We start from the raw sequence: 19,732 nt of genomic DNA, 5'->3' as shown, positions 1-19,732 counted from the left end.
CCACTTATTTATTTATTTATTTTGGACGTGTTTATTGTCTGTGAAGGTGCCAACTCAGAACCTCAAGGAAAAGAACACCCCCCTCCTTTTTTTTTTTTTTTTTTTTTTGCCGTTGTTGTTGTTTTGCCTGTTGGGGTCTCCCGTACAGGTCCTGCGTGCAGGCCTGCTCCCCCCTCCTCTGGCAGCCTCGGCTCTATCCTTTCCCAGGGAGGCAGGTGGGGAGCAGAATGGCTGCTGGAGGCTGAGAGATCCATGTGAGGGGAACTGCAGCACAGCCTGGCCTGGGGAGCAAAGATGGAGGCCTGGCCGTTGGCTAGTTCCTCTGAGACCACCCCTTCTCCACCGTCCAGAAAAACAACACCCAGTTAAAGAGGCCACAAGGAAGACCGGTCTACAGAGCTTCCCTCTTGTTGGATCAGTGCCAGTTTCTGTGCTGGGGTCTGCGTGTCCGCCTATCTGGGACACCTTGGCATTATCTGTTGGGTTGGTGGGACATGGGCTGGGCCTCCTTCTTCCATGCAGATACCACAGTTAGCTGGGCAGGCTAAATGTCAGGCTGAGAGTCAAGGGCATGCGGGCTCCCAGGGCTGCCCTCCAGGCTCCCTGCTTTCCCTTCTGCTTGATTGGAAAGAACACTGAGCTGGGAGTTAGGAGACCTGGGTTCCCCCTCCAGCTCTGCTGCAGATTGGCTTTGTGACCTTGACTGAGTACCTTCCTCTCTCTGCCCATCGGTTCCTTTATATCTTTTTCAAAGGCAAGGTCTGCCTTGAATGCTCTTTAAGGGCCACTCCAGCTTCAATTTGATGGTTCTATGACTAATCCAGCCACACTACAGAGCAAGTCTGAAGTCCTCTAGCGAATGGACAGCCTTCCCCCTCCTCTCACTGCTCAGCTGGTCCTACCATGTGCCACAACCAGTGGAGTGTCTCTCGGAGGCTGGGCTGGGGGTGGGGAAGCCTTCTGCCTCAGGAAATCTGCCGGGAGACAGCTCTCTGCAACTCCCCCGTGGTGAGGCAGCAGACTGGGGTGCTGGGTTGAGATGGCTGGGCCCCAGGAGCAGCAGCTGCAGCTCGAATGCCCGGCTGGGCTTCACTGCAGTGCACCCTCAGCTCAGTTTTGCTGTGGACTGTCCCAGAGCACTGGGGGTGAGGGAGAGGGGCTCTCCTGCCCCGGCAGGGCTGCTGGGAGGCCACTTCTGGAGGACTGGCTGCATGTGGTGTGGGGCCCCACACGGAGGAAGGGTCTGGATCCACCGAGCACGGTCTTGGTCTTCTTTCAGGACAGGGCCATGGTAGGGTGACTGCAGGGGTACACTGGGCAGGCACTGTGCTCCTCAAGCCTGGCTGCGGACTTTGCCAGAGTGATCAGGCCCGTGACAGGGGGCAGCCTCATTATGTGTGGCTCCAGGGAGCAGAACCAGGAGCAATGGGAAAATTGGGGATAAATCAGGAAGAACTTCCTAACCTGGCTGTCTGGTGATGCAGTAGACTGCCTCTAGGGGGGGGGGGGGGCACGGGCTGGGGGTCGAGGAGAGCTGGAGAAGGCACAATTCTTGAATCAGGTGTACAGCCCAATGAAATGACCCGAGCCTCCCCCAGTTCCAGGGTTCTCTGACGTTCAGTTTCTTCATCCTGCAGACGTAGGTTTGAAGCTCTTGGCTGGCTGGCAGCCCGTTTGCTCTTGAGCTCGGTGCTTCTGCCGGCCACGCCAACCAACCTCTTGATCCCTCCCAGTTCTCATTAGATCTCCTGGCTTCACATTTCCTACTGGATTCATAAAGGGGGTTGGATAGTTCTTTGAATTTCTCCTAACCACATATTAAATACAGGCACCTCCATTATTTCCTCTTTTGCTCCTCACAACAGGCAGTGAGCATTACTAACTCCATTTTAGAGATGAGGAAACTGAGGCTCCAAGATGAAGAGACCTTGCTCAAGGTTAGGCTGCAAGTTCCTAATGGACCTGGGACTAGAACCCAAGCCCACCTGTCTCTGACGCCTGTTATTTTTCCACAAGAGTTCTCCAAACCACAGGAATCTCTTGGCCTCAGAACCTGGCTGGGTCAGGAACTGGGAGAGGCCAGGAGACCCTTAGGTATCTAGAGGATTTGAATGGGATGAGTGAGGGAGTTGACAGGAAAGGGAAGAAGGCTGTGCCTCCCTCCTTTCCACTGTGCCTCCTGGCCAGACGTCAGGAGGGCCTGTTGATGCAGTTAGCCAATGCCGCCACCACAGTTGCTGCAAGTGACTCCCCTGCCAGGCCTGTTCTGGGTTTGCAGAGTGGGTGAGAAGGCTGCCGCTGGAAGCTGGGGCAGGCAGGGTGGGAGTTTAGCAGCAGAGGCTGCAGCATTGGGGGAGGATAGGTAGATGCTGGTACAGGCTGGGCGCTCCTGGTCCCCAGGCTCCCTCTGGTGGAGGAAGAGGGGAGAGAGGGGCCGGGGCCCAGCTCCGGCTTGTTGAGGCCCCCCCTCCTCCGCCAAGGGACTTACTGAGTCCTCCCAGCGACCCTGTGCGTCCGTGTACACTGCGCATTTTACAGCTGAAGCAACTGGGGGCTCAGAGAAGTGAAGTGACACAGCAGAAGTCACACTACCCATAAGGCAGACTCCCGATCCTGTGAACTTTCCCTCTACTGCAGTTGATAGCAGCTGTCATGTCCACCCCCACCCATGTCATCCCCCCAGGATTCCCACATCCTCCCGCACTGTCTCTTCTGGACAAGTTCCCGGATGCCAGTATGCCTTCTGCTGTGCTCTGGGTGTGGCCTTTCTAGTACAGCAGGGAGCGACATGAGGCCCGACCTCCTTCTGGCCACCGGTCCTCTGGACAGGAGGGCTTTGCTTGTTTGTTTTTTTAGTAGCTGCTGGGCGCTACCAATGCTTAGATCGTTTTCCTTGAAATCCCCCCCCCTCCCCCGCCAGGTGACTAGAGAAGCGCCCTGCTTTCTTTGTTGATCTTGGCCTGGCTCCCCCTTGCAGGTCAGGCACCTGGATGATTTACAGACACGCTGGGGAGGGGCGGGGGGTGGCCACTGCTGAGCAGCTCCAGGCTGAAGCCAGCTGTGTTCCCAACGCTGTGAGCAGGGGCCCAGCTCCGGCTTTGCTGTAGGCGGTGGTGAGCTGAAGCTGGTGTGGGGGGGAACTCTCCATCCTCTGCCCCCACCCCCTGCCCACCCACAAGCTGGCCCACACTAGGGACAGCAGCCAGACGGCTGGCCTGGTGTTCTCGACAGCCAGAGCAACATCTGGTCTACCACGCAGCTGTCTCCCACAGGCCCTGGGGTGTCAGCACGCTCCCCATGCTGCCCACAGGGGCTGAGGGCACTGGGAGGGCAGGAGCAAGCCCAGGGAGAGGCCCCAGGGAAGTCTGTCTCCTGTGGGGTCTCCGGTGCTTTTCCCAGGGGGGGTCTTTCCTTTTTCTCAGGAGGGAAAACCATTTATCTTCCCCCTACTGTGTTGAGAGCATTATACTCGTGTGGGAGGAAATGATATTGTCAAGTTGAATGAGAATTAGAGGAATCTTCCTTCTCTGTCTAGATCTGGGACAAGAATGGGGTTGTTGTCATCCACAAACATTTCTTAGCTGCGTGCACACAGCAGGAGGGGCCACCAGGCTGAGCCAACGCCGGGATCTCTGCGCTTGAGAGCCCCGTCCCCTACCCCCAGCCAGACACACAGCATTCCGTGCAGGCGCCCCATCACAATGGTGCCCAGAACAAATGCACATAGCAAGGATGGTGAGGAGTGGGGGGTGTGGGGGAGCTTTGAAGAGAGTGGGTGTCTCCTGAGGGGGGTGGGAAGAAGACCGATGCAAGCTTGCCCTCCACTGCTCTTTGATCTGTCCCACCCCTGCCTGCTGTGGCTTCTGAATTGCTGGGAGCATAGTAAAGGCCTGTAGCACAGAGAAGGGGCCATGCGTGTGCTGAATGAGTCTCAGCTTTCTGCGTGCCAGACAGCACCCTATGTGGCTTTATGTAATAATAGCTATCATCTTCTTCCTGCATGCACTGTGTGTGCCAAGAACTATTTGTTCTAAGCCCTTTGCATGTATGAATTCATTCAGTCTTCAACCGAATCCTTTGATGTGGCTATTGTTATTAAATCCATTTTACAGATGAGGAAACCAAGGCCCAGAAAAGTTGGCTCACCTACCCAGGGTCACTCACTGAGTAAGGGAAAGAACTGAGAAGGAACTAGAAAGAGCCTTGGTGGTCGGGCTCCGGAGTTCATCGACAGTGTTCTTCCCCATCAGGCAGTACTGCCTCTTCTCTCATTTGCACAGAGGGAGTCCCTGCCAGGTGGGTATTGGTATTATCCTCATTTTTCAGACTAGGTAACAAGGATCAGAGAGGCGTGGTCACATGCCGGAGGTTGCACAGCTGCATGGAGCCCAGAACCATCTGACTCCTGAGTCTGTGGTACAGCTTTGCCTCCTGCAGGCAGGCGGGGTGTAAAGCCATCACTCTAGCTGCGGCTCAGGGCTTCCCCCAGCAGAGCTCCTGGGACCACTACCCCAGTCAGGCTCCCTCTCCTGGATAGCCTCGTAGTTTTTGCCCTAGTCTCCGAATAGATACCCCTCCTGCTCTTGCTTCGTCAAGCCTCTGATGAAGTGCAGCCAGGCCAACCTTTCTACAGGGTTCCAGTGGTTTCACTTTCTCTTCTGCCTGCAGGGGAATGTTCAAACTTTTCTGTCTGCCGCACACGGTCCTCTTTGGATGTGCCCGCAACTCTCTTCTCATCTTTTTACAGTGCCCTTCACACAGACCGCACTCCAGCCAGACTGGCCCGTGTGCCCCTTTGTTAGCCCTCACTCAGCCTTCTGCTAGCCTCTGGGTCTTTGCTCATGCTGTTCCTTTCTCCTGGGCTGCTCCATCCAGTTCCCAGGCTCGGCTCTGCTGTCATCTCTCCCATGTTTGTTCGCTGGTCCCTCCTGATGTTTGGTCTGTCCATGACCCTTGAAATGAGCACTTTGCCCCGTTTTATACCTTGATGGTTATTTGTTTACATCTTGTGCCCTCTCTACTAGATTGAGAGCCCCTGCAAATTTATTGAGTGCATGTTGTATCTAAGTGAGGTGCTCTGGGCATGAGTGAAGGAGCTAGAGGCTTGGGAACACATAGCATAGCATATAGTAGCTGCTCAATAAATGTGGAGTAGACAAATGAATGGCAGATTAAGTCTTGGTGCACTAATGGCCACAGGTGCCTACGTTTTTCTTCATTCCAGGACTTCTATAGAGAAAGATGACTCAACTTCAGAATTCTCTTGGCTTTTGGGTGGCTTTTTCCTCATGCTCCCGGAAGCTGTTTGACCTCTGATCTCTGTTCCCCTCATACTCACCAGTCTCCCAGTTCATAGAATGTCAGGGTAACAGAATCAGACAGGACTTGTAGATATTTGGGCACATCTGCCCATGGTTACCTCTTCATCCCATGCTATGGCCATGTCACGCCATGGTCTTGACCCTCAATGCAAGGTATTCTGTTCTAAAAGGACCAAAGAAGCTGCATAGGACCCCTGTGCAGTCCTCCATAAACTCTTTATTGGGCTCAGACTCTGGGCCAAGCACAGTGTGTTGGAGTCAGAATAAGATTCAGCCCCTCTGGCTCATTTCCTGCTTTATTTCCTGGAAGAAGAATAAACACTGGTCACAGGGAAAAAATGACGAATTAAATGACTTATTTCCTCTTTTGAGGTACCTCTTTTGAGATAAGATCATTTGCTAGTCACTCTCACTTCATAATGGCCTTGGGTCTCTCTCCAAGCACCCATGTCAAAAGCCCATTCTCACACCCTTCGGAACTGAAACTCTCTGGCAGCTTAGCATTCGGATAAAGTGTGGTGCTGGGAAGGAGGACTGAGTGACTCTAGGCACTTCGCATCACTTTCAGGGCCTCTGTTTTCTCAAGTAGGAAACAGGGATAAAACTGTGTTTTTTGACATGTGAGATTCGTGTTGCCCGTTACAAACATGTATCCGAAAATTTCCTGGCTGTCTAGCACACCCATCAGGTTTCTGATCAGGATAGAAAGCTGAGGAACAAGGATGGAAAATAATATGTGAGGCTACCCTGCCCCCTAGAGGTGGAGCGTAGCAATCAAAACAACCTAGCCAAGATCGACATCGCATTACAGCCTTTTCAAAACAAAGATGACAAGCCGGAGGTACGCTGCTGACAGGGTGACTCCTCTGACATTTTAGGAGGAAATCTATCACAGTTACCACCAGATATGTGCCATTTCAAATGCACTTATTTGTAGCTATGTGATTTTTCTGCCTTTTTTCCCAGAGATAATACCATTGCATATCTGGGCCTCGTGATTTCCTACAGGACTCCCGAATGCAGTAAACTGCGTTCACTCGAATGAAACCAGTATTTTTCTTTATATAACCACATTAGAATTGTTGTCATTCTGTCAATAATAAAAAGCACCTAATTTCTCCCTTCCCCCAAATTTCCTTATAAAACTGAAAGGCATCTCACACAACTGTACACATCTGATATGCGAGCCAATTCATAAATAACCTATCTTATGGTGTTTGGTGTGAGAATTAAATAGGATGACACATATGAAGTGTTCAGCACATAGTGTGTGTTTACTCTACGCAAACACACACTATGTGTTTGCAAAAGGGAGGTCTAGGCATTTTTATTATTAATAATAATTGCAAAATTGTGCCCTGGAAGGGCAGGCGGGAGAAGTCACATGGGAAGTTGCCACTTTCTGAGAGGCCGGTCAGTGAATTTTGTGTGCCTACTATGTGGCACACCCTTATGCTCCTGCAGGCGGGGAGTTCTGTGATGAACATTATACAGTTCCTGGCTTCAGGGTGCTCGCGGTTGGATGGAGAGGACGGTCATGGAAACAGATAATTGCAGTGGGGTGTTCTGTGTGCTGTGCCAGAGGGGAGCTAGAGGGCATGGGTATCCAAAAGAGGAACATCTATCCTGACTGTCAGGGAGGGCTTCCAAGAGGAGGTGATGTCTGTGCTGAGGCTCCGAGGATGAGTAGGAGTTAGCTAGGTGAAGAAGGATGGCATGTGGGTTGGTGGGAATTGGCAAAAGGGAGGTTAAGGCAGAGGAGACAACATGAGCAAAGGTAGAGAGGCATGGGAGCAGCAGGGTACCGGGAGAGGATGGGGCCTTTTTTTTTGAATCCTTATCTGATGATATTTTTTCCATTGATCTTTTCGAGAGAGCGTGGAAGGGATAGAGGAGGGGGAGAGAGAGAGGAACATTGATGTAAGAGAGGCACACAGACCCATCAACCGGTTGCCTCCCACACACACCCCAACCAGGACCTGGGATCAGACCTGCAATTTAGGTACGTGTTCTGGACTGGGAATCAAACCCACAACCCTTTGGTCCATGGGCCGATGCTCTAACCACTGAGAAACCAGCCATGGTGGGAAAAGTAGTTTCATCAAGTTAGTACAAACTGGAGCACAACAGGGAGGCAGGGAGCATCTGGAGAAGAGTCTGAAGAGTTGGCCAGCCTAGATCATGAGGACACTTGAATAGCAGGGTCGGGAGTTTTATCCTATTAAAAATTGAGAACCAACGTAGGTTTTTAAGCTGAGGGAAGAGGTGTGCATTGTAGAGTATGGGGTGACCTGGTGAGAGCGTGTTCTGGAGAGATCCCACCAGAGGGCAGTTTGGAAGATAGTTTGGAGGCATCCCGTCAGGAGGCTCATGTGACAGTCTCGGTGAGGGATGATAAGGTCTGAGCTTGGGCAGAGAGAGTAGAGATCATCTATTGGGGGGAGGGGGGGAGGTAGTGACAACACAATGACAGTGCTGTGACAGAGGGGAATACAGCCTACTGCGGGAGCTCAGAGGAGCAGCAGCCGTTCGTGACCAGAAGGGTTTTAATAATACCAGAATAAGCCAGGTTGGTGTGGCTCAGTGGTTGCACACTGAACTATGAACCAAGTCAGGGCACATGCCCAGGTTGCGGGCTTGATCCCCAGTAGGGGGTGCGCAGGAGACAGCTGATCAATGATGCTCTCTCATCATTGATGTTTCTCTCTCTCCCTCCCCCTTCCTCTCTGAAATCAATAAATAAAAAATAAATAAAACCAGCATAAGAGTCAAAAAAACTTGGAGCTGAAAGGGCCCTTAAAAAAATCATCCAGTCCAGACTGTTCAGTTTATAGAGAAGACGGAGGCCCAGAGAGAGAACAGACTTGTAAAGGGCCACTCAACGGGTGAGCAGAGGAGCTCTGATTAGAAGAGCCACTCTCACATGAATGCCAGTGATCAAAGCATCGTTCCTTAAACGATTCTTTTATGCCTTGAAATCTTATGGAGGTTGCAGGGATCATTATCTTTGTGTTGTACAGATTAAAAAAACTGGGGCTCAAGGAGGCTGGGTGTCTTGTGGGGGAGGAAGCGATGAAGAGGAGGCATCACCGAAATAAAGGCTTTCTTGCTTCCACGGCAGACAAAACTCTCTGGTCTGGTTCTGCCCTCAGACATCAGATCTGCTAGATTCATGAGGAAACTGTGGTCTCATTTCTTCAACTCAGGTCCAGCCTTCTTTCTGCTTCTCTCTGCTGGAGGGGTCCTCACTTAATGTAATGGAGGCAGCTCAGAAGCAGTTTCTGGCCCGACAGCCAGGCCTGTCATCCTGCCTGAGGCCCCGTGGTATGATACGTACAGAATGAGCTTTGGAGACAGACACACCTAAGTTTGAATCTAGGCTCTGCCCAAATCCACTGGATGACCTCAGCTAGGTCATTTTGCCTTCTCTGAGCCTTAGTTTCCTCATTTGTAAAAGGGGACAACAATGCCCAATTCTCAGGATTACCCAAGATCATCGGAGGGTACTCCCTGGTACTTTCAGATGCTCAATAAAGAATCATTTCTGGGGGGAAGAAAACCAGTGAAATAATCCTTGATGGTGCCAAAGCGTATGCTCTTATACCTCATTTTGTAATCATGATATTACCAGGGATTCTTCAGTTTTGTTTTTTTAATCCTCACCTGAGGATATGTCTTTATTGATTTTAAAGAGCAAGGAAGGGGGAGAGAGAGAGAAAAAAAATCAATGTGAGGGAGAATAATTGATCCATGTCCTCCCGTACACACCCCAACCAAGGATTGAACCCGAAACCTAGGTGTGTGCCCTGACCAGGGCTTGAACCCACAACTTTTTGGTGTCTGGGATGATGCTCCAACCGACTGAGCTATCCGGCCAGGGTGGATTCTTCATTTTTTTTATAGGCGATAACATCCAAATATTTAAATAGCATATCATTAAAATAAGACGAAGTTGAAACAAAACAAAATAAAACAGTCATTTCCTTCTCCTTCATGAAATCTCCCATGGACAACGAATTGAAGAATTTAGTGCTCGGCAAAGATTTGCTTCTCTTGAAAACTGGTACATTTCCTCCGTCCTAATGTGAGGCTGTCATGGCTCACTGTATCTTGCTTTCTGCATCAGCTACTGGTTAATTTGAAGAACAACTCTAGTATCTTGTTGATCTTTTCTGAGTTCTTATTTTCTAGTTTAATTTTTTAAATATATTTTATTGATTTTTTACAGAGAGGAAGGGAGAGGGACAGAGAGTTAGAAACATTGATGAAAGAGAAACATCGATCAGCTGCCTCCTGCACACTCCCCACTGGGGATGTGCCCTCAACCAAGGTACATGCCCTTGACTGGAATCGAACCTGGGACCCTTGAGTCCACAGGCCGATGCTCTATCCACTGAGCCAAACCAGTTAGGGATCTAGTTTAATTTTTATCCTTCCCTTATCTGTGTTATTGGAGTAAGCTCTCAAATCCTTTCTGACTCAGGCGGGTATAAATAACTAATGGGTGTAAATAGTTGAATGAATGGAAGGCAGGAGAGGCTGGACTGGCCATGGAAGTGTTGGAAGAGGACCAGAGGGCGGTGCAGGCTGGGGCAGCTGAGAGTCTGCATCTGCATGGATGACTGTGGTCCTGTGAGGAGTTGAAGGATTAGTTAGGGAGGAATCAATCCTTCACTTGCCTGCCTTGCTACTGCTGTAAAAAGAAGCGTGGATTGGAGAACAGGTTCTCACGTCACCTCTCCCCGGAATCATCAACCTCCCCCTTAAATATGTGCCATGTGGAAGACTGAGGTCCAAAGAAAGAGGAGGGACTTGTTTTTTAAATTAACCCGGCCAGTGTGGCTCAGTGGTTGAGCATCCACCCAGGAACCAGGAAGTCACCATTCAATTCCCAGTCAGAGCACATGCCCGGGTTGTTGTTGTGGGCTCAGTTCTCAGTAGGGGGCATGCAGGAGGCAGACAGTCAATGATTGTCTTTCATCATTGATGTTTCGGTCTCTCTCTCCCTCTCCCTTCTCTCTGAAATCAATAAAAATATATTTTAAAAATACGTATTTAAAAAAAAAAGCCCTAGCCAGTTTGGCTCAGTGGATAGAGCGTCAGCCTGTGGACTGAAGGGTCCCAGGTTTGATTAAGTTCAAAGGCACGTGCTTGGGTTGCAGGCTTGAGCCCTAGTGGGGGGCGTGCAGGAGGCAGCCGATCAATGATTCCCTCTCATCATTGGTGTTTCTATCTCTCTCTCCCTCTCCCTTCCTCTCGGAAATCAATAAAAATATATTTTAAAAATAAATAAATAAAATTAAGTCAAAGCAGTACATTTACACAATTTTAAAAGGCAAATAGTTCACAAGGACATATATAGTAAAAAGCCAGTGTCTCATGCGCCCACTTCTCAGCCCCCAGCAGGAGCACTTTTACCATTTAGGATTTCTGGTGGTAACTTCATATCTCTAAATAACATGCCCCAATGGTCATTTCTTAATTTATCAGCTTTAAACATGATCTATTGACTTCATCCTAGCATGACAAATGAGAATTTCACTTATTTATAACACTTGGCTCTTGTCCCCCTCCTAAATTGTCATAATATTACTATTTTGGTTCCTCTAGTTACCTTTATAACTTTATTAATACTATTTTAAAATGTGATTTCTTATTCCATCAATTTTCCACAGTGTCTCTTGACCACTCAGTTGGTAAGATGTGGTTACTAGTGCCCCATCCTTCCTCCATCTCGTGTCTGCCCTTTTCCTCCCACTTTTCTGTATTCAGTCATTGTTTGTGTTTTGTTAATCCTCACCCGAGGATATTATTTTTCCCCCATTGATTTTTAGAGAGAGTGGAAGGGACAGGGAGAGACAGAGACAGAGAAAGAAACATTGATGTGAGAGAGACACATCAACTGGTTGCCTCATGCACCGGCCCCGTCCAGGGCCAGGGATCAAGCCTGCAACTGAGGTACGTGCCTTTGACCAGAATCAAACCTGCCACCCTTCAGGTATGACCTGGCTGACGCTCTAACCACTTAGCAAAACCAGCCAGGCCTATGTTCAGTAGTTTTGGTTTCCAGTGCTTTATCTAGACAAATTGGTTTTAAAAGCTGACCACCGACACACTGTATGTGATGGTGACTATGTCAATAGTATTCATTGCAGGACCAAATAGTGTACTGTAATTGCACATCACTTCCCACAGGTCCTTGTCACAACCTCTGTACTCCCGGGAAAATGTTTCTAGCTTCAAGAGCAAATGAATTTTCCTTTTTTATGCTCTACAAATTGCTCACAATCATGCCACTTTTTCTTTTCTTTCCTATTTGGACCAGAACTTTCTTTCTGCCCCCTTCCCACCCTCCTTCCCTTCCTTCCCTTCCTTCCCTTCCCTCCGTCCCTCCCTCCTTCCTTCCTTCCTTCCTTCCTTCTTTCCTTCCTTCCTTCCTTCCTTCCTTCCTTCCTTCCTTCCTTCCTTCCTTCCTTCCTTCCTTCCTATTTATTTGCTTGGTTGCTTACTGTTGTGTAGAGTTCATGAATCCACAAGATAATCATAACACATCTTCTGGGGACATTTGACTTGGACATTTTTAGGAGAGGTTTTTGGGGTTTTTTTGTAAATTCATACTGAAATATGCATATAGAAAAGTACTCAGATCACATGAATAATTTGGTCAGTTTTTACAAGCCAAACATTCCTTATGTAACCAGCACTTAGCTCAAGGTCTGTTTGTCATTCACCCCACCTGGTACTCAGCGAGCCCTTGCCATTTGATGCACTATTTTTTCTTATATAATTTCTTGAATCGTTTCCTCCCCCTCATTTTCTCTGTTTTCTCTTTCTGGAATGCCTGTTAGTTGGATGTTGAACTTCCTGGATGGGTCCTCCAGGCCACTCATCTTTTCTCTCATCTTTTCCATTTGATAGTTTATGAATGAGTTCATAGATGTTCTGAACGAGATGTCTGTCTATCCAAGGCCGGTGTGTTCACTCACTGGCTTTATTTTAGAAATATATTTTTTATTGATTTCAGAGAGGAAGGGAGAGAAAGAGGGAGCTATAAACATCAATGATGAGAGAGAATAATTGACCGGCTGCCTCCTGCACGCCCCTTATTGGGGATCAAGCCTACATCCCAGGCATGTGCCCTGACCAGGAATCAAACCGTGCTCAACCACTGAGCCACTCTGGCTGGGCACTGGCTTTATTTTAGGTGAACCACCAGGGAGCTGGCTGTTAGAATGGGTGTCCCCCAAAGGGCAAAATAAAAAGCACTTTATTGGGGGGAATCAACGTGTGACTAGGTGCCTTAATCCATCCCAGATAGTTTAATTTCTTTAGGCAAAAGCCCTCTGATATTTTGCCTAAGGGTGAGTGCCAGACAGTCTCTGCTCTGGGCAGGTGAGGAGTCTTGGGGAACGGGGTGGGGGCGATTTCATGTATTTACCTTCAGATTATCCCCATTTTCAGCCCTTTCCTCCTACCTCCCATCTCCAAGTCTGCAGTCTCTCTGGGCCTCTGGTGACCCGACTGGCTCCCTCCCCAGCTGCAGCTCCCTGAGTGGTGTCCTTGGCTCTCCTGCCACTGTGAACACTTCCTGTTGTTTTTTGCTTCCAGAAATTTGTGGAAATTTCTCACCCATTGACATCACCCTCTCTCTTACATCTGCTTCACTGTTATGAATTTATACCTTATTTTATTCCTTTATTCCTTCACTTTCATGCTAGAGATCCTGGGAAAGAGGGGAGATATAAACATATGTGCTCTTGAGGTCCAAACCAAGCTAAAGCTCCTTTTTTTGTGTGGTTAATCCTCACCCAAGGATATTTTCTCCATTGATTTTAAAGAGCGTGAAAGGGAGCAGAAGAGACACACAGAGAGAAACATCGATGTGAGAGAGACATTGATTGGTTGCCTCCTGCATGTACTCCAACATGGCTGGAGATAGAACCTGAAACCTAGGTACACGCCCTTGACTAGAAATCAAAGCCACAACTCTTCAGTGCTCGGACCAACACTATAACTACTAAGCAAAACTGGCTAGGGCACTACTTTTAAAAATAGTTGGTTTCCTCAAACCAGATTGAGAATGGAAATTATTAGTAAACCCCTCCCCCCAAATACCCAACTCTGGATGGCCTCATTTTGGCATGTGTTGCCCCTGGCTCCAGCCCTGTCCTGAGCATTCCCGTGGCAGCCTTTGGAGCACCCCTTTTTCCTTTTCAGCTGTCTAGAGCAGTGGTCGGCAAACTCATTAGTCAACAGAGCCAAATATCAACAGTACAACGATTGAAATTTCTTTTGAGAGCCAAATTTTTTAAACTTAAACTATATAGGTAGGTACACTGTTATTAACTTAATTAGGGTACTCTTAAGGCTTAGGAAGAGCCACACTCAAGGGGCCAAAGAGCCACATGTGGCTCGCGAGCCGCAGTTTGCCAACCACTGGTCTAGACCATGCAGTCAAGAGAGTCTTCAACTGCCCAGCCAGTGTGTCTCAGTGGTTGAGCATCAACCCATGAACCAGGAGCTCACAGTTCGATTTCCAGTCAGGGCACATGCCTGGGTTTCAGGCTTGGTCCCCAGTGTGGGGCATGCAGGAGGCAGCTGATCGGTGATTCTCATCATTGATGTTTCTATCTCTCCTTCTCTCCCTTCCTCTCTGATATCAATAGGTAAATATATATAAAGAGAGTCCTTAACTGAGGGACTAGAGATCCGCATTCTGACCCCTGCTTTGCCACTGCCTCCTGCTGCCCCCCCCTGCCCCCCCACCCCCACCCCCACCCCCGGCTCAGCCACTCCACCTCTCAGGATGTCCTTGCTGTGATGGGGCTGCTGTGAGCTGTGCTTTGGCAGGATTCGGGTGGGTGCTTGGAGAGCAGCCCAGCCTCCTTCCTCAGGCAATGGGGAGCAGGTGGGCCAGCGATGGGCCCCTAGTGCAGAGGAGGGGGATTTGAGGCTGAGCTGAGGCTTCTGCAGCAGCAGGCTGCTCTAGCTGCTCCCCCTTCCGCCCACTCTCTTCCCATCATGGCTGAGCCTCCATCCCTCTTCCTCCAGCAGAGGGAGGTAAGAAGGGATGGCTGCAAAGCCAGTTCCATCCTCCTGTTCTCTGTCACAGTGCTAAGCTGTGCTGCGCTGCAGTACCTGTGCCTAACTCCACCTTGTCCTTCTTGTGCTCTCCTCTCCCATCCTTGAGTGATTATCTCTTCCAGAAGCACTCCCTGAATGCTCATGGCGTGGGGGGCCTTGGGTTGCACTGTGTGGAGGAGCGGGGAGGGAAAGAGGCCAAGCTTATGGGCTGATATGGAAGATGAAGTGCCGTTTAGCTCTGGTATGGTAGAAGGAAGCCACAGCTGTAGTGATAAAAGCATTGGTTTTGGAGTCAGACAAAAACTCAGACTTGAATCTCAGCTGCACAACTTATTAGCTCTGTGACTCTAGGTAGATCACATTGCTACTCTGAGCCTCAGTTTTCACAGTTATACAGTGTGAAGAATAGTAACTACCTTGTACAGCTCGGCCAGTGTGGCTCAGTGGTTGAGCATTGACCTCTGTATGAACCAGGAGGCCGTGGTTCAATTCCCCATCAGGGCACAAGCCCGGGTTGTGGGCTTGATCCCCGGTGTGGGGTGTCAAGAGGCAGCCGATCAATGATTCTCTCTCATCATTGATGTTTCTACCTCTTTCTCCTCTCTGAAATCAAAATAAATATATTTTTTAAAAAATTACTACCTTGCACAGCTGTTATGAAGATAATACAAGCCTGGGACCATTGTAGGTGCTTAATATATAGTCACTTAATTCTTTTTGGGTTATTAGAAGGCAGAATATGCTAAGGACCAAATAAACCCTGCTTTGGTGATTGAAAGGAATTGGGGTTAGAGAAGACAGCATTTGGCCTTATCACCCCTTGGGCTGAGCCCCCCAGAGGCTCCCCAGCAATTACACAATGAAGTTCACACTCTTGCCTGGTGTTGAAGGCTCTCTTCGTTGTAGTCTCTGCCTGTCTTTCTTCTCTTTAAACGGAAAATTTGAAGTGATACTTGCCTCTTTATTTCCTGAAAGAGAAATTTAAAAAGTGATAGAAAGATCTTTCCTTTGAAGTATGGAGCAGTCATTATCATCATCATCACCATCCTTTCCATCCCTGAACTTGTCCAATGAGTCGTGGTAACAAGCACTATAGGAAGAGTAATCAGAAGCAAAAAGCTTTTGAGTCATAATCATGATTCCATTATATTCTGATTGACGTCCTGAGAAAAATGGTTCCCTTATCCATAAAATGGAGATGAATATACCTATGTATTTTGGGTGACAAAAATAAAAGGAGATTATAGACACAACGTGCTTAATACATATTAGATTTTTCCATAGATGTTGGTTTCTTCTTTTGGTATATGGATAATCAAGAATTAAAAGTTTTAAATTGGAGCGCACCCGGAAGGCCAGGCCTGCGGGGCAAGATGGAGTTCCTGCAGGTCCTGAGGCGAGGACTGCAGCAGGTCAGCGGCCACAACGGCCTCCGAGGCTGGCTGCGAATGCTCTTCAGGGCAAATGATGTGAGGGTTGGTACATTAGTGGGGGAAGACAAATATGGAAACAAGTACTATGAAGACAACAAGCAGTTTTTTGGCCGTCACCGATGGGTTATATATACTACTGAAATGAATGGCAGAAATACATTCTGGGATGTGGATGGAAGCATGGTGCCCCCTGAATGGCACCGTTGGCTTCACTGTATGACTGATGATCCTCCAACAACAAAACCACCTACTGCTCGTAAATTCATTTGGACAAACCATAAATTCAACCTGAGTGGCACTTCAGAGCAATATGTACCTTATTCCACCACTAGAAAGAAGATTCAGGAGTGGGTCCCACCTTCAACACCTTACAAGTAAAGACAGTGAACAATTTAAACATGTAAAATATGAGGCTTTTCATGTCATTGCACTTTTGCTGCCTACTGTTAATTAAAGTTATTTGATTAAACAAAAAAAAAAGTTTTAAATTGCAAAAAAAAGGAAGAAAGAAAAAGAAAGAAAGAATGAATGAAAAAAAGAAAGAAGCAAAAAGCTAACCAGTAACAGAAACTCCCTTTGTAATACTTTAAGCAATAAAAAATAAAAAATAAAAAGAAAGAAACAACTGTGGCCTTCATTTTGCATCCCCACCACCATCTTGGCCTTGATGTGTGGATCCATTGCTGAAAGCAGTTACATTATCCAATAAGCTTTTTGATTTGTCCTGCGGTTCATCTAGTTATTCTTCCCTTTTAATAAATCTTTATAAGATTTTCTTGCATGTCACCATTACCTCATCCATCTGACTTCACTACCTGCCTACTTGTCATTTCTAGGTCTGATTCCTGATTCAGATGGGCCCCTTAGAAAAGGTTTTTACTTTCACCTTCCACATGGTTGTGATTTAGGTGGCACTTGAACTTGGGAGGCAGCTTTGCTTCTCCTCTAGTGCTTTTCCACTTCCTAGCGACCATGAGTAGGTCTCCACAGCACTTATGGTCCAGGAATGCTCTTATGTGCACCTTTGGGTCAGACCACAGTCCCACACACCTTCTAGCCATTCTGTTCCCTTCCTGACCTTGCACTCCAGTTGTACTGATCTGTCTAGGGTTCCCTAATCATAGTGGACTTCTTTATGCTTCCATGATTATGGAACAGTCCCAGCTGTTCTCCTAGCCAAGGATGCCTTTGTACCCCTATCTACATGGCAGATAGCTGTTCCATTGCTGAAGAACATCTTCACACTGTTCCAGGCACTGGGACACAGTGAACAAAACCGACAAAACCTCTGCCCTGAGGAGCAGACATTCTAGTGTGTGAATGTAGGGGGCAGGGACAGAAAAGAAACAAACAAGAAGATACAGAATATGTCGAATAGTGGTAAGTGCTATGGAGACAAATAAGGCTGGATGGGGGCCGGGGGGGGGGGAGGGCGGGAGTGCAGAAGCCCAGTCAACTCCACCATAGTCAGTATTCACAAGATCATTATTAAGCAGCCTTTTCTCATTTAAGCATTTTCCAATGTTATTACATATTCATTACAACCATAATCCTTTCAACAACTTTATCGGATTAGTGGTTTTATTACCTCTATTATATTGATGAACAAACTGTGCCTTAGAGATGTAAAGCACATAGTTAGGAGGGGCAGAGCTGGGATTTAAACCCAGCCTGTCTGACCCAATGCCTGTACTCACAGCCACTAAACCATTGTGCCCCCAGCAAGCCTCACAACAACTCTGTGAAGTTGGAATTACTATACCTATATTATAGTTGGGGAAATTGAGGGGCAGAGAGGGGAATGGACTCATCCACAGTTACACAGCAAATAAGTTGATTTGAACCCAAATCTGTCCACCACTCAAGGCTAGGCCCTTCTACAGACCCTGAGGCTTAGGAGGGATCCATGGACTTGCCTGCCTCTGTATTTCTGGGTCCCAGGCAAGGTACAGTTGAGGCCCTTGGTCCTTCACCCTTCTCTTTCCACATGTGCTTCATGTGAAACTTTGAAATGTGTATGGACACCGTAGGCCACATCCAAGCCCCATCTATTTCTCCTTCCACTTGGCCACCCATTAGGCCTAGCATATGGACCTGGGTAGTAAGACCATACAATTCCTACAAGTAAGCTCAAGAACTATAGACAGGCAATTCTGTGGTCCTGGGTACCTGGAGTGCAGTCTGGAAGAGAGACGGCCAAAGATCCTGATGGACATATTCCCTTTGTCCCACAGATCCTTTACCTCATGGAGGAGGGCCTCCAAAGTTTGGGGTCCAGTGTAGGGGCCTCTGTTTCCCAATACAGCCTCTGACATTGTGACTTGTCCTAGGCTGGGCTCCATGAGCCTCTTTTAGCTTCCTGCGCTGGGTCCTGCTTTGCAGTGAGGATGGGGGTGGTGTTCAGGGTCTCTGGCCAGTGAAGAACGGAGCCTTCCCAGCAAGCACTGCTAAATGTGCACACATACCCTTAGGTCCCCTTCACAGTAATTTTTGTTCATAGCACTCTCAGGATAGTTATCTTCCTTTTTTAAAAGAGCCTTTCAAAATTATAATTTAATGTATTCTTCCATTAGAAAATTTTAAAAATCTTGGAAAAGTGGAAGAGAAAACCATTACCCGTCATTACAACACACAAAGGCAGCCACTCTGAACATTTGGTGTATTTCCCTTGTTCTCTGCATTCTTTTCATATAGTTGAAATGATTCAGCATTCAAGAAAAAAAAATGATTCTTGCTTTTTTTGTTTGAGCATTTCTCTTTGTCACTGCATATTCTTCAAAAGTAATTGTTTTTAATGACATTTTTAATGGCAAGGATATACCATATGTACTTAACCATCCTCTGAATGTAGTCTGCAGAAGATGAACCCATTTTTTTTTTTACTAGTTTAAATCAGGCTACAGTGGGCATCTTTGCACGTACAGCTTTTCAGGGACTTACAACTTTTAGGGAACTGGCCTTGTATAGGAACAATTGCATTCAGCTTATTTCTCTTTCTAGATAGTCCCTCTGGCTGTTCTGATTCATTCTTATAGTCGTTCATTTATTCATTCATCCCATCGCCTCATATTTGCTCTGTACCACTGTGGACCAGATGCTGGGAACTGAGGATATGGACATGACATAAGACACAGCCCCAAACCAGCAAGAAGAGTCTGCAGGGAGAGTCAGGCATGGAAATGGACACTTTCAGAACAGTTTGATCAGAGCTGTGATAGAGTCAAGCAAAGGATCCCATGGGAGATCAGAGGAAGGGCTCCTCGTCCAGCCTAGGGACATTAAGACAAGCTCCCTGGAGGAGGTCCAAATAAGTCACTGGAGGAAGAGTAGCAGTTGGCTGCAATAAGAAGGGGAACTTCCGCCCAAACCGGTTTGACTCAGTGGATAGAGCGTCGGCCTGCGGACTCAAGGGTCCCGGGTTTGATTCTGGTCAAGGGCATGTACCTTTGTTGCGGGCACATGATCGATGGTAGGGAGTGTGCAAGAGGCAGCTGATCGATGTTTCTCTCTCATCGATGTTTCTAACTCTCTATCTCTCTCCCTTCCTCTCTGTAAAAAATCAATAAAATATATTTAAAAAAAATAAATAAATAAAAGGACATACACAAAAAAATCAAACAGATTAGTAATATGAGCATCTACTTTAGAAATATGAACACAAATTCTGAAAAAAATAACTAAAACAGTTGAAAAAAAGGCCATTATTTTTGTTAAGATCCTTTTACAATTTGACTTGTCAAGCTACTTCACATGTCACTTTAATAAAATTAAAAATAATTTTGAAAGTCATAGAGAGGGCCAAGAGTGTTCCAAGTAGCAAGTACCAAATGCACTTAAAAAAAAAAAAAAAGTGGCCCGTCTGTGTGACTCAGTGGTTGAGCATCGACCTATGAA

At 47.5% G+C, this 19,732-nt stretch overlaps 2 protein-coding genes across 4 annotated transcripts in view; both read left to right on the top strand.

Moving 5' to 3' along the window:
- Window positions 1-19,732, top strand: part of IQSEC2 (IQ motif and Sec7 domain ArfGEF 2) — an 84,174-nt gene that overhangs the window by 1,277 nt on the left and 63,165 nt on the right. The gene's annotated exons all lie outside the window — the stretch shown is intronic.
- Window positions 15,752-16,318, top strand: LOC132224077 (NADH dehydrogenase [ubiquinone] 1 alpha subcomplex subunit 12). Its single transcript, XM_059679167.1, has one exon. It carries the CDS (start codon window positions 15,779-15,781, stop codon window positions 16,214-16,216), a length of 438 nt encoding a protein of 145 aa, XP_059535150.1. The 5' UTR covers window positions 15,752-15,778; the 3' UTR covers window positions 16,217-16,318.

Source organism: Myotis daubentonii, chromosome X (assembly GCF_963259705.1).
Source record: "Myotis daubentonii chromosome X, mMyoDau2.1, whole genome shotgun sequence".
Taxonomy (NCBI): Eukaryota; Metazoa; Chordata; class Mammalia; order Chiroptera; family Vespertilionidae; genus Myotis; species Myotis daubentonii.
Note: the sequence above shows the minus strand (reverse complement) of the source record. Positions and strands in the feature narration are given on the sequence as shown.